This window comes from Lethenteron reissneri, chromosome 22 (assembly GCF_015708825.2).
Source record: "Lethenteron reissneri isolate LAM-NWPU_2019-01 chromosome 22, ASM1570882v1, whole genome shotgun sequence".
Taxonomy (NCBI): domain Eukaryota; kingdom Metazoa; phylum Chordata; class Hyperoartia; order Petromyzontiformes; family Petromyzontidae; genus Lethenteron; species Lethenteron reissneri.
This window is the reverse complement of record NC_083800.1, coordinates 14,973,539-14,988,199: the sequence shown is the minus strand read 5'-3', so window position 1 is coordinate 14,988,199 and position 14,661 is coordinate 14,973,539. Positions and strand designations below refer to the sequence as shown.

The window sequence follows — 14,661 nt, the reverse complement described above, 5'->3', positions numbered from 1 at the left end:
GAGAGTCAGACTCACACTCGTGCACACTGAGAGTCAGACTCACACTCGTGCACACTGAGTCAGACTCACACTCGTGCACACTGAGAGTCAGACTCACACTCGTGCACACTGAGTCAGACTCACACTCGTACACACTGAGTCAGACTCACACTCGTGCACACTGAGAGTCAGACTCACACTCGTGCACACTGAGTCAGACTCACACTCCGTGCACACTGAGAGTCAGACTCACACTCGTGCACACTGAGAGTCAGACTCACACTCGTGCACACTGAGAGTCATACTCACACTCGGCACACGTGAGTCAGACTCACACTCGTGCACACTGAGTCAGACTCACACTCGTGCACACTGAGAGTCAGACTCACACTCGTGCACACTGAGAGTCAGACTCACACTCGTGCACACTGAGAGACAGACTCACACTCGTGCACACTGAGTCAGACTCACACTCGTGCACACTGAGAGTCAGACTCACACTCGTACACTGAGTCAGACTCACTCGTGCACACTGAGAGTCAGACTCACTCGTGCACACTGAGAGTCAGACTCACACTCGTGCACACTGATCAGACTCACACTCGGCACACTGAGAGTCAGACTCACACTCGTGCACACTGAGTCAGACTCACACTCGTGCACACTGAGTCAGACTCACACTCGTGCACACTGAGAGTCAGACTCACACTCGTGCACACTGAGTCAGACTCACACTCGTACACTGAGTCAGACTCACACTCGTGCACACTGAGAGTCAGACTCACACTCGTGCACACTGAGTCAGACTCACACTCGTGCACACTGAGTCAGACTCACACTCGTGCACACTGAGTCAGACTCACACTCGTGCACACTGAGAGTCAGACTCACACTCGTGCACACTGAGTCAGACTCACACTACTCTCGCACACTGAGAGTCAGACTCACACTCGTGCACACTGAGTCAGACTCACACTCGTGCACACTGAGAGTCAGACTCACACTCGTGCACACTGAGTCAGACTCACACTCGTGCACACTGAGAGTCAGACTCACACTCGTGCACACTGAGTCAGACTCACACTCGTGCACACTGAAGTCAGACTCACACTCGTGCACACTGAGTCAGACTCACACTCGTGCACACTGAGAGTCAGACTCACACTCGTGCACACTGAGAGTCAGACTCACACTCGTGCACACTGAGTCAGACTCACACTCGTGCACACTGAGAGTCAGACTCACACTCGTGCACACTGAGAGTCAGACTCACACTCGTGCACACTGAGTCAGACTCACACTCGTGCACACTGAGTCAGACTCACACTCGTACACTGAGAGTCAGACTCACACTCGTGCACACTGAGAGTCAGACTCACTCGTGCACACTGAGGCAGGACTCACTCGTGCACACTGAGAGTCAGACTCACTCGTGCACACTGAGAGTCAGACTCACACTCGTGCACACTGAGTCAGACTCACACTCGTACACACTGAGAGTCAGACTCACACTCGCGCACACTGAGAGTCAGACTCACACTCGTGACACACTGAGTCAGACCACACTCGTGCACACTGAGAGTCAGACTCACACTCGTGCACACTGAGTCAGACTCACACTCGTACACACTGAGTCAGACTCACACTCGTGCACACTGAGAGTCAGACTCACACTCGTGCACACTGAGTCAGACTCACACTCGGCACACTGAGGAGTCAGACTCACACTCGTGCACACTGAGAGTCAGACTCACACTCGTGCACACTGAGAGTCAGACTCACACTCGTGCACACTGAGTCAGACTCACACTCGTACACACTGAGAGTCAGACTCACCTCGTGCACACTGAGAGTCAGACTCACACTCGTGCACACTGAGAGACAGACTCACACTCGTGCACACTGAGTCAGACTCACACTCGTGCACACTGAGAGATCAGACTCACACTCGTACACACTGAGTCAGACTCACTCGTGCACACTGAGAGTCAGACTCACACCGTGCCACACTGAGAGTCAGACTCACACTCGTGCACACTGAGTCAGACTCACACTCGTACACACTGAGAGTCAGACTCACACTCGTACACACTGAGTCAGACTCACTCGTGCACACTGAGAGTCAGACTCACTCGTGCACACTGAGAGCAGCCTCACACTCGTGCACACTGAGTCAGACTCACACTCGTACACACTGAGAGTCAGACTCACACTCGTGCACACTGAGAGTCAGACTCACACTCGTGCACACTGAGTCAGATCACACTCGTGCACACTGAGAGTCAGACTCACACTCGTGCACACTGAGTCAGACTCACACTCGTACACACTGAGTCAGACCACACTCGTGCACACTGAGAGTCAGACTCACACTCGTGCACACTGAGTCAGACTCACACTCGTGCACACTGAGAGTCAGACTCACACTCGTGCACACTGAGAGTCAGACTCACACTCGTGCACACTGAGATCAGACTCACACTCGTGCACACTGAGTCAGACTCACACTCGTGCACACTGAGTCAGACTCACACTCGTGCACACTGAGAGTCAGACTCACACTCGTGCACACTGAGAGTCAGACTCACACTCGTGCACACTGAGAGACAGACTCACACTCGTGCACACTGAGTCAGACTCACACTCGTGCACACTGAGTCAGACTCACACTCGTACACACTGAGTCAGACTCACTCGTGCACACTGAGAGTCAGACTCACTCGTGCACACTGAGAGTCAGACTCACACTCGTGCACACTGATCAGACTCACACTCGTACACACTGAGAGTCAGACTCACACTCGTGCACACTGAGAGTCAGACTCACACTCGTGCACACTGAGTCAGACTCACACTCGTGCACACTGAGAGTCAGACTCACACTCGTGCACACTGATGTCAGACTCACACTCGTACACACTGAAGCAGACTCACACTTCGTGCCCACTGAGGAGTCAGACTCACACTCGTGCACACTGAGTCAGACTCACACTCGTGCACACTGAGAGTCAGACTCACACTCGTGCCCACTGAGTCAGACTCACATCCCGTGCACACTGAGAGTCAGACTCACACTCGTGCACACTGAGTCAGACTCACACTCGTGCACACTGAGAGTCAGACTCACACTCGTGCACACTGAGTCAGACTCACACTCGTGCACACTGAGAGGTCAGACTCACACTCGTGCCACACTGAGTCAGACTCACACTCGTGCACACTGAGAGTCAGACTCACACTCGTGCACACTGAGTCAGACTCACACTCGTACACACTGAGAGTCAGACTCACACTCGTGCACACTGAGTCGACTCACACTCGTGCACACTGAGAGTCAGACTCACACTCGTGCACACTGAGAGTCAGGCTCACACTCGTGCACACTGAGTCAGACTCACACTCGTGCACACTGAGAGTCAGACTCACACTCGTGCACACTGAGAGTCAGACTCACACTCGTGCACACTGAGTCAGACTCACACTCGTGCACACTGAGTCAAACTCACACTCGTACACACTGAGAGTCAGAATCACACTCGTGCACACTGAGAGTCAGACTCACACTCGTGCACACTGAGTCAGACTCCACTCGTGCACACTGAGAGTCAGACTCACTCGTGCCACACTGAGATGTCAGACTCACACTCGTGCACACTGAGTCAGACTCACACTCGTACACACTGAGAGTCAGACTCACACTCGCGCACACTGAGAGTCAGACTCACACTCGTGCACACTGAGTCAGACTCACACTCGTTTGCACACTGAGAGTCGACTCACTCGTGCACACTGAGTCAGACTCACACTCGTACACACTGAGTCAGACTCACACTCGTACACACTGAGAGTCAGACTCACACTCGTGCACACTGAGTCAGACTCACACTCGTGCACACTGAGAGTCAGACTCACACTCGTGCACACTGAGAGTCAGACTCACACTCGTGCACACTGAGAGTCAGACTCACACTCGTGCACACTGAGTCAGACTCACACTCGTACACACTGAGAGTCAGACTCACACTCGTTGCACCATGAGAGTCAGACTCACACTCTGTGCACACTGAGAGACAGACTCACACTCGTGCACACTGAGTCAGACTCACACTCGTGCACACTGAGAGTCAGACTCACACTCGAACACACTGAGTCAGACTCACTCGTGCACACTGAGAGTCAGTCTCACTCGTGCACACTGAGAGTCAGACTCACACTCGTGCACACTGATTCAGACTCACACTCGTACACACTGAGAGTCAGACTCACACTCGTGCACACTGAGAGTCAGACTCACACTCGTGCACACTGAGTCAGACTCACACTCGTGCACACTGAGAGTCAGACTCACACTCGTGCACACTGAGTCAGACTCACACTCGTACACACTGAGTCAGACTCACACTCGTGCACACTGAGAGTCAGACTCACACTCGTGCACACTGAGTCAGGACTCACAATCGTGCACACTGAGAGTCAGACTCACACTCGTGCACACTGAGTCAGACTCACACTCGTGCACACTGAGAGTCAGACTCACACTCGTGCACACTGAGTCAGACTCACACTCGTGCACACTGAGAGTCAGACTCACACTCGTGCACACTGAGAGTCAGACTCACACTCGTGCACACTGAGAGTCAGACTCACACTCGTGCACACTGAGTCAGACTCACACTTCGCACACTGAGCGTCAGACTCACACTCGTGCACACTGAGTCAGACTCACACTCGTACACACTGAGAGTCAGACTCACACTCGTGCACACTGAGTCAGACTCACACTCGTGCACACTGAGAGTCAGACTCACACTCGTGCACACTGAGAGTCAGGCTCACACTCGTGCACACTGAGTCAGACTCACACTCGTGCACACTGCGAGTCAGACTCACACTCGTGCACACTGAGAGTCAGACTCACACTCGTTGCACACTGATCAGACTCACATCGTGCACACTGAGTCAACTCACACTCGTACACACTGAGATTCAGACCACACTCGTGCACACTGAGAGTCCAGACCTCATCACTCGTGCACACTGAGTCAGACTCACACTCGTGGCACAACTGAGTTAGACTTCACACTCGTACACACTGAGTCAGACTCACTCGTGCACACTGAGTCGACTCACTCGTGCACACTGAGTCAGACTCACTCGTGCACACTGAGTCAGACTCACTCGTGCACACTAAGGCAGACTCACTCGTGCACACTGAGAGTCAGACTCAACACTCGTGCACACTGAGAGTCAGGACTCACACTCGTACACACTGAGTCAGACTCACACTCGTACACACTGAGTCAGACTCACACTCGTGCACACTGAGAGTCAGACTCACACTCGTGCACACTGAGTCAGACTCACACTCGTGCACACTGAGTCAGACTCACACTGTGCACACTGAGTCAGACTCACACTCGTACACACTGAGAGTCCGACTCACACTCGTGCACACTGAGAGTCAGACTCACACTCGTGCACACTGAGTTAGACTCACACTCGTGCACACTGAGAGTCAGACTCACCTCGTGCACACTGAGTTAGACTCACACTCGTACACACTGAGTCAGACTCACTCGTGCACACTGAGTCAGACTCCCTCGTGCACACTGAGAGTCAGACTCACACTCGTGCACACTGAGAGTCAGACTCACACTCGTGCACACTGAGAGTCAGACTCACACTCGTGCACACTGAGTCAGACTCACACTAGTGCACACTGAGTAGACTCACACTCGTGCACACTGAGAGTCAGACTCACACTCGTGCACACTGAGAGTCAGACTCACACTCGTGCACACTGAGTCAGACTCACACTCGTACACACTGAGAGTCAGACTCACACTCGTGCACACTGAGTCAGACTCACACTCGTGCACACTGAGAGTCAGACTCACACTCGTGCACACTGAGAGTAGGCTCACACTCGTGCACACTGAGTCAGACTCACACTCGTGCACACTGAGAGTCAGACTCACACTCGTGCACACTGAGAGTCAGACTCACACTCGTGCACACTGAGTCAGACTCACACTCGTGCACACTGAGTCAAACTCACACTCGTACACACTGAGAGTCAGACTCACACTCGTGCACACTGAGAGTCAGACTCACACTCGTGCACACTGAGTCAGACTCACACTCGTGCACACTGAGTTAGACTCACACTCGTACACACTGAGTCAGACTCACTCGTGCACACTGAGTCAGACTCACTCGTGCACACTGAGTCAGACTCACTCGTGCACACTGAGTCAGACTCACTCGTGCACACTAAGTCAGACTCACTCGTGCACACTGAGAGTCAGACTCACACTCGTGCACACTGAGAGTCAGACTCACACTCGTACACACTGAGTCAGACTCACACCGTACACACGAGTCAGACTCACACTCGTGCACACTGAGAGTCAGACTCACACTCGTGCACACTGAGTCAGACTCACACTCGTGCACACTGAGTCAGACTCACACTCGTGCACACTGAGTCAGACTCACACTCGTACACACTGAGAGTCAGACTCACACTCGTGCACACTGAGAGTCAGACTCACACTCGTGCACACTGAGTTAGACTCACACTCGTGCACACTGAGAGTCAGACTCACACTCGTGCACACTGAGTTAGACTCACACTCGTACACACTGAGTCCAGACTCACTCGTGCACACTGAGTCAGACTCACTCGTGCACACTGAGAGTCAGACTCACACTCGTGCACACTGAGAGTCAGACTCACACTCGTGCACACTGAGAGTCAGACTCACACTCGTGCACACTGAGTCAGACTCACACTAGTGCACACTGAGTTAGACTCACACTCGTGCACACTGAGAGTCAGACTCACACTCGTACACACTGAGAGTCAGACTCACACTCGTGCACACTGAGTCAGACTCACACTCGTGCACACTGAGAGTTAGACTCACACTCGTGCACACTGAGTCAGACTCACACTCGTGCACACTGAGTCAGACTCACACTCGTGCACACTGAGTCAGACTCACACTCGTGCACACTGAGAGTCAGACTCACACTCGTGCACACTGAGAGTCAGACTCACACTCGTGCACACTGAGAGTCAGACTCACACTCGTGCACACTGAGAGTCAGACTCACACTCGTGCACACTGAGAGTCAGACTCACACTCGTGCACACTGAGTCAGACTCACACTCGTGCACACTGAGTCAGACTCACACTCGTACACACTGAGAGTCAGACTCACACTCGTGCACACTGAGAGTCAGACTCACACTCGTGCACACTGAGAGTCAGACTCACACTCGTGCACACTGAGTCAGACTCACACTCGTGCACACTGAGTCAGACTCACACTCGTGCACACTGAGTCAGACTCACACTCGTGCACACTGAGAGTCAGACTCACACTCGTGCACACTGAGGAGTCAGACTCACACTCGTGCACACTGAGTCAGACTCACACTCGTGCACACTGAGTCAGACTCACACTCGTGCACACTGAGTCAGACTCACACTCGTGCACACTGAGAGTCAGGACTCACACTCGTGCACACTGAGAGTCAGACTCACACTCGTGCACACTGAGTTAGACTCACACTCGTACACACTGAGAGTCAGACTCACACTCGTGCACACTGAGTTAGACTCACACTCGTGCACACTGAGAGACAGACTCACACTCGTGCACACTGAGTCAGACTCACACTCGTACACACTGAGTCAGATTCACACTCGTGCACACTGAGAGTCAGACTCACACTCGTGCACACTGAGAGACAGACTCACACTCGTGCACACTGAGTCAGACTCACACTCGTACACACTGAGTCAGACTCAATCGTGCACACTGAGTCAGACTCACTCGTGCACACTGAGTTAGACTCACACTCGTGCACACTGAGTCAGACTCAATCGTGCACACTGAGTCAGACTCACTCGTGCACACTGAGTCAGACTCACTCGTGCACACTGAGTCAGACTCACTCGTGCACACTGAGTCAGACTCACTCGTGCACACTGAGTCAGACTCACTCGTACACACTGAGTCAGACTCACACTCGTACACACTGAGTCAGACTCACACTCGTACACACTGAGTCAGACTCACTCGTGCACACTCTGAGCCACTTCATTATCTAGAAAGTACAAGCCAGCAGCACTTCTATCGCTGCGAACCCATGGGTAACAGAACGTGCAACTTACATGACAGTGAAACACTCCGTGTGTACGAGTAGCAATCATTGGGAATCCAATGAGGCCGCTGCCGCGCCGCGTGGGTGTGCGGGGCTTACGGTGAGCAGGCAGCGCTCCCAGTCCATGAAGCCGTGCAAGCCCTTGGCCTTCTCGATCAGCTCCGGCCCCTGTGGAAGTGAAGCATCATCACGACCCGAGAGCCACGTCAATCCACCAACGCGAGGGGACCCCCAGTTGAGGGAGATTTACCCTGTGGGGGTTCGTGCTGCCCCCAGACTGCAACTCAACATTTTTGTGTGAAGGCAAATTATAGACGTGTGTGGTGGTGTTAGTGCATGCGCGGTGTAGATCGACTCGGCATTAATTAGTACTTGGTGCGGTGTGTAAACGTGGGCATTGGGGAGACAAAGGCGGCCGGGCGTGGTGCTGGCCACCAATCCCCTCGTGCGCCGTTCCACCCTCCATAGGTGCTCGCTAGCAGCACTTGCCCGAACGCTGTTGAGTCTACACGGGGGATCTTTGCCTGTGGTGCGTGCCTCGTGTAGGCAATTAAGCACAGTGCGCGTGTACACGTTGGAATTGAAGATGGTGTACTGTACTGTATGTGGTATAGGTTGTGAATCAACTAAACTATAAACATTTTATTTTATTTTACCAGGTAAGACTCACTGAGCGATATAGCTATTTTCAGAAGCGACCTGGCCAGAAATGAGAGCTCAACAAAGTGGATAATCTCGTGGAAATTTAAAGCAGCCAAATACTCAAAACGTGTGACGTTGGTTCTACATGTGGTGGGAAAAACCGGAGGACCCAATGAAAAATGCATGCGACCACAGGGAGAGACACGCAAACTACAATTATACACAGGCATCAGGGTCGTGATCAAACTCACGACCTCCTGCGTAGCAGGCGAGGTAGTTAACACCTCGCTACCGCGGCGCCCCTCTGTTGTTTACGTGCTGGTGGTACAGGTGGTGGTGGTACAGGTGGTGGTGGTACAGGGTGGTGGTGGTGGTACAGGGTGGTGGTAGTGGTACAGGGTGGTGGTGGTACAGGTGGAGCGGTACACGGGTGGTGGTGGTACAGGGTGGTAGTACAGGTGGTGGTGGTACAGGTGGTGGTGGTGGTACAGGTGGTGGTGGTACAGGTGGTGGTGGTACAGGTGGTGGTACAGGTGGTGGTACAGGTGGTGGTGGTACAGGTGGTGGTGGTGTACAGGTGGTGGTGGTACAGGTGGTGGTGGTGGTACAGGTGGTGGTGGTGGTACAGGTGGTGGTGGTACAGGTGGTGGTGGTACAGGTAGTGGCGGTGGTGGTACAGGTGGTGGTGGTACAGGTGGTACAGGTGGTGGTGGTACAGATGGTACAGGTGGTGGTGGTACAGGTGGTACAGGTGGTGGTGGTACAGGTGGTGGTACAGGTGGTGGTACAGGTGGTGGTACAGGTGGTGGTGGTACAGGTGGTGGTGGTACAGGTGGTGGTGGTACAGATGGTACAGGTGGTGGTGGTACAGGTGGTGGTGGTGGTACAGGTGGTGGTGGTGGTACAGGTGGTGGTGGTGGTACAGGTGGTGGTGGTACAGGTGGTGGTGGTGGTACAGGTGGTGGCACAGGTGGTGGTGGTGGTACAGGTGGTGGTGGTGGTGGTACAGGTGGTGGTGGTGGTGGTACAGGTGGTGGTGGTACAGGTGGTGGTGGTACAGGTGGTGGTACAGGTGGTGGTACAGGTGGTGGTGGTACAGGTGGTGGTGGTGGTACAGGTGGTGGTGGTACAGGTGGTGTGGTGGTACAGGTGGTGGTGGTGGTACAGGTGGTGGTGGTACAGGTGGTGGTGGTACAGGTAGTGGCGGTGGTGGTACAGGTGGTGGTGGTACAGGTGGTACAGGTGGTGGTGGTACAGATGGTACAGGTGGTGGTGGTACAGGTGGTGGTGGTACAGGTGGTGGTACAGGTGGTGGTACAGGTGGTGGTACAGGTGGTGGTGGTACAGGTGGTGGTGGTGGTGGTACAGGTGGTGGTGGTACAGATGGTACAGGTGGTGGTGGTACAGGTGGTGGTGGTGGTACAGGTGGTGGTGGTGGTACAGGTGGTGGTGGTACAGGTGGTGGTGGTGGTACAGGTGGTGGTGGTGGTACAGGTGGTGGTGGTGGTACAGGTGGTGGTGGTGGTGGTACAGGTGGTGGTGGTACAGGTGGTGGTGGTGGTACAGGTGGTGGTACAGGTGGTGGTGGTGGTGGTACAGGTGGTGGTGGTGGTACAGGTGGTGGTGGTACAGGTGGTGGTATTGTGGGGAGCGGTAGTGTAGCGGTTAGCGCGCTGCGCTATGAACCTGGCGACCCGGGTTCGATTCCCGCTCACGGCTAACACCAGTGACGATTATCTGAACCGGTCCTGGGCCTCCCCTAGGTCGACTCAGCCTTAAATGAGTACCTGGTGCGGTGTGTAAAACATCACCACTAGGGAGACAAAGGCGGTCGGGCGTGGTGCTGGCCACCCACCCCCTCGTGTACCGTTCCGGCCTTCATAGGTGCTCGCTAACAGCACTTGCCCCTACAGTCTGTTCAGGCTATACGGGGGATCTTTGTCTTTGGTGGTGGTACAGGTGGTGGTGGTGGTGGTACAGGTGGTGGAGGTGGTGGTACAGGTGGTGGAGGTGGTGGTACAGGTGGTGGAGGTGGTGGTACAGGTGGTGGAGGTGGTGGTACAGGTGGTGGAGGTGGTGGTACAGGTGGTGGTGGTGGTACAGGTGGTGGTGTGTACAGGGTGGTGGTGGTACAGGTGGTGGTGGTACAGGTGGTGGTGGTTACAGGTGGTGGTGGTGGTGGGTACAGGTGGTGGTGGTAAGGTGGTGGTGGTACAGGTGTGGTGGGTACAGGTGGTGGTTGGTGGTGGTACAGGTGGTGGTGGTACAGGTGGTACAGGTGGTGGTGGTACAGGTGGTGGTGGCTTACAGGTGGTGGTGGTACAGGTCGTGGGTGGTGGTACAGGTGGTGGTGGTAGTGGTGGTACAGGTGGTGGTGGTAGTGGTGGTACAGGTGGGTGGTTAGTGGTGGTACAGGTGGTGGTGGTGGTACAGGTGGTGTACAGGTGGTACAGGTGGTACAGGTGGTGGGTACAGGTGGTGGTGGTACAGGTGGTACAGGTGGTGGTGTAAGGTGGTACAGGTGGTGGTGGTACAGGTGGTACAGGTGGTGGTGGTACAGGTGGTACAGGTGTGGTACAGGTGGTTACAGGTGGTACAGGTGGTGGTACAGGTGGTACAGGTGGTGGTGGTACAGGTGGTGGTACAGGTGGTGGTGGTGGTACAGGTGGTGGTGGTGGTACAGGTGGTGGTGGTGGTACAGGTGGTGGTGGTGGTACAGGTGGTGGTGGTACAGGTGGTGGTGGTACATGTGGTGGTGGTGGTACATGTGGTGGTGGTGGTACATGTGGTGGTGGTACATGTGGTGGTGGTGGTGGTACATGTGGTGGTGGTGGTACATGTGGTGGTGGTGGTGGTACATGTGGTGGTGGTACATGTGTGGTGGTGGTACATGTGGTACAGGTGGTGGTGGTACATGTGGTGGTGGTGGTACATGTGGTACAGGTGGTGGTGGTACATGTGGTGGTGGTACATGTGGTGGTGGTGGTACATGTGTGGTGGTGGTACATGTGGTGGTGGTGGTACATGTGGTGGTGGTGGTACATGTGGTGGTGGTGGTACATGTGGTGGTGGTGGTACATGTGGTGGTGGTGGTACATGTGGTGGTGGTGGTACATGTGGTGGTGGTGGTACATGTGGTGGTGGTGGTACATGTGGTGGTGGTGGTACATGTGGTGGTGGTGGTACATGTGTGGTGGTACAGGTGGTAAGGTGGTGGTGGTACATGTGGGGCGTGCACGATCTCTGTGGGGGGGAGGGGGAGCGGTGCCGAAGTGGTCGGTGCACTGCACGACGAATCCGGCGACCTGAACCATCCCCACTGACGGCCAACATCGCTGCCGAATAGCTCAGCCAGTCCTCGACTTCCCCTCGGGCGACACGGCCCTGACAGGAGTAGCTCGGTGCAGTGAGTACGGGATACACCCAGCGACTCGTGCGCCGTTCCAGGCCTCGTAGGCGCTGCAGCTGCAGCAGCCTCTCGCTCACAGCAAGCGAGAGGCTGCGTGGGCTCCACGGGGGGCGCTTTGTGCAGGAGGCGGTCGGACTCACGGGCCGCATGGCCAGGTGGTAGGTGTTGCCCAGGCAGATGCCGCAGCCGAGACGACGCAGCTGTCGCGCGGTGAGCCCCTTGAGGGTGCCCTGCGTGCCCACCGGCATGAACACGGGCAGCGCCACGGGGCCGTGGGGGGCCACGAGCGTGGCGGCGCGGGCGCCGCTCCAGCGGCACTCGGCCACGACGCGCAGAGACAGCGGCATTGGCATCGCGAGTACAGTGAGACCCTGTGCCAGTACAGTGTGCGTGCCGACGTCACGCGAGCAGGGCGTGGCCTCGCGAGTAGGGCGTGGCCTCGCGAGTAGGGCGTGGCCCCGCGAGTAGGGCGTGGCCTCTCGAGTAGGGCGTGGCCTCGCGAGTAGGGCGTGGCCTCGCGAGTAGGGCGTGGCCTCGCGAGTAGGGCGTGGCCCCGCGAGTAGGGCGTGGCCCCGCGAGTAGGGCGTGGCCCCGCGAGTAGGGCGTGGCCTCGCGAGTAGGGCGTGGCCCCGCGAGTAGGGCGTGGCCTCGCGAGTAGGGCGTGGCCCCGCGAGTAGGGCGTGGCCCCGCGAGTAGGGCGTGGCCCCGCGAGTAGGGCGTGGCCCCGCGAGTAGGGCGTGGCCTCGCGAGTAGGGCGTGGCCCCGCGAGTAGGGCGTGGCCCCGCGAGTAGGGCGTGGCCCCGCGAGTAGGGCGTGGCCCCGCGAGTAGGGCGTGGCCTCTCGAGTAGGGCGTGGCCTCGCGAGTAGGGCGTGGCCTCGCGAGTAGGGCGTGGCACGAACACGCCCCCCTACAACAACCACCATTCGCCACTAAGTGGCGGTGACGTCACCACGACGCTTGTGCCAGGCTAGGTGCACGTTGAGGCCACGTGAAGTGTCGAACACCCGCTGGCAAGGAGGTCACGCTGCAGACCCAGCGGGTGCCACGGGTCGACTGATCCGGCCCATGGCTTCCAATCACTCCAGGTCAGGTGCCAGCATCATGACGACGGTCACGCCCCTCCCCCCACGCAGAGTCAAGTGGGTCCTGGCCGGCACGTGGCGACCTGCTCCATCGTGCGGCCGATGCAGATTGCAGGCGGACGGCTGCGGTTTCCCATGGGGGTGACCACGAGCCTGATGACTGCATCACAGGTGGCGGAGTGAGTCGCTGTGATGAGGCCGCCTCCGTGTTTGCGAACCGGGCAATTGAGTCATCCTGCATGGAGTGTTCTGGGCGACGATGGCCACCCACCCACCAGAGTTTTTAATTTTAATCAATTGTCCGCATCTGCTGCCATGGTTTGGTGCGGATGCAGTTTAGAACTAGACAATTTAGACGACTCTCTTGAAATAACAGTTAACATTGACAAAAACAATGTCTACATCTGATTGGGAACATGTAAACATGACAGCCTCTTCAGCCGCCTCAATGTCAGCGAAATGCAAAGATCACCTGATTTCCAAGTTCAACCTTTCCAAGAAGAAGCCAGATCCACACATTAAAAAGTTAGACGTTGACAAGATTGTTATCAGAGTAACAGTCCAATTTACCACAGCCTAAAATCGGTTCTAGCTAAAGGGTTGAATTTCGCAGTCACCCATAAACACATCCAAGTTAATATCATTGCCCAGGTCGACGTAGCCCTTCAGGGGTTGGGACACATTCCTGCAGACGTGGCAAGATCGAAAATCGCTGCGATCCTCCAAAACGCTAAGACACCTATTTGCAACATCAGTAAGGATGAGCGCTTTGAGCTTATGCAATTAAAAAAGAGAGATGACAGCCATCCTTTCAGTCGACAAGGGCAATGACACTGTCATCATGGACAAAACCACTTACAATAACAAAATTCAGGACCTACTTAATGATGGTAGCTCTACCAAAATCAAGAGATCCCGCCAACCACCTGGTTACGAAAACCAACAATATCACCGATCCGATATCTTTAATCGAACCAACGAAGCGGTTTTCCTTAAAACCCTCAGTTGATAGACCACCCAGATTGTATGGCTTACCAAAAATTAATAAAGGCACACCATTTCGTCCTATCGTCTCCACCATTTACTCACCCACCTACAAACTGGCCCGATTTCTGTCTTGAGACCTTACAACCATTCACTGGTAAGACCACCTCAGCTGTACTGAACTCAGCTCACTTGGTACCGTTAATTAAGGACATCTCACTATCTCCAGGTGATTTACTCGTTAATTTCGATGTAGTATCTTTGTTTACCCAAGTTCCTATGCCTGACACCATTGCAATCATTGAAGTTTTGGTCCTACAAGGACTGAATGCTGATGTGCCAGCCCTGGTTAGACACTGCCTCACCAACACTTCACCTGGAATGGAAC

General features: G+C 55.1%; 1 protein-coding gene across 2 annotated transcripts in view; it reads right to left on the bottom strand.

Moving 5' to 3' along the window:
• QTRT1 (queuine tRNA-ribosyltransferase catalytic subunit 1) overlaps nt 1-12,596 on the bottom strand; it is a 29,899-nt gene extending 17,303 nt beyond the window's left edge. For both annotated transcript variants that reach the window (XM_061556658.1, XM_061556657.1), the window contains exons 1-2: nt 12,347-12,596; nt 8,255-8,323 (exon numbers count right to left, since the gene is read on the bottom strand). In XM_061556658.1, coding sequence (XP_061412642.1) covers nt 8,255-8,323; nt 12,347-12,559 — 282 coding nt within the window. In that variant the 5' untranslated portion in view covers nt 12,560-12,596. The remainder of the gene's footprint in view (nt 1-8,254; nt 8,324-12,346) is intronic.
• Between the last annotated feature and the right edge of the window lie 2,065 nt (nt 12,597-14,661).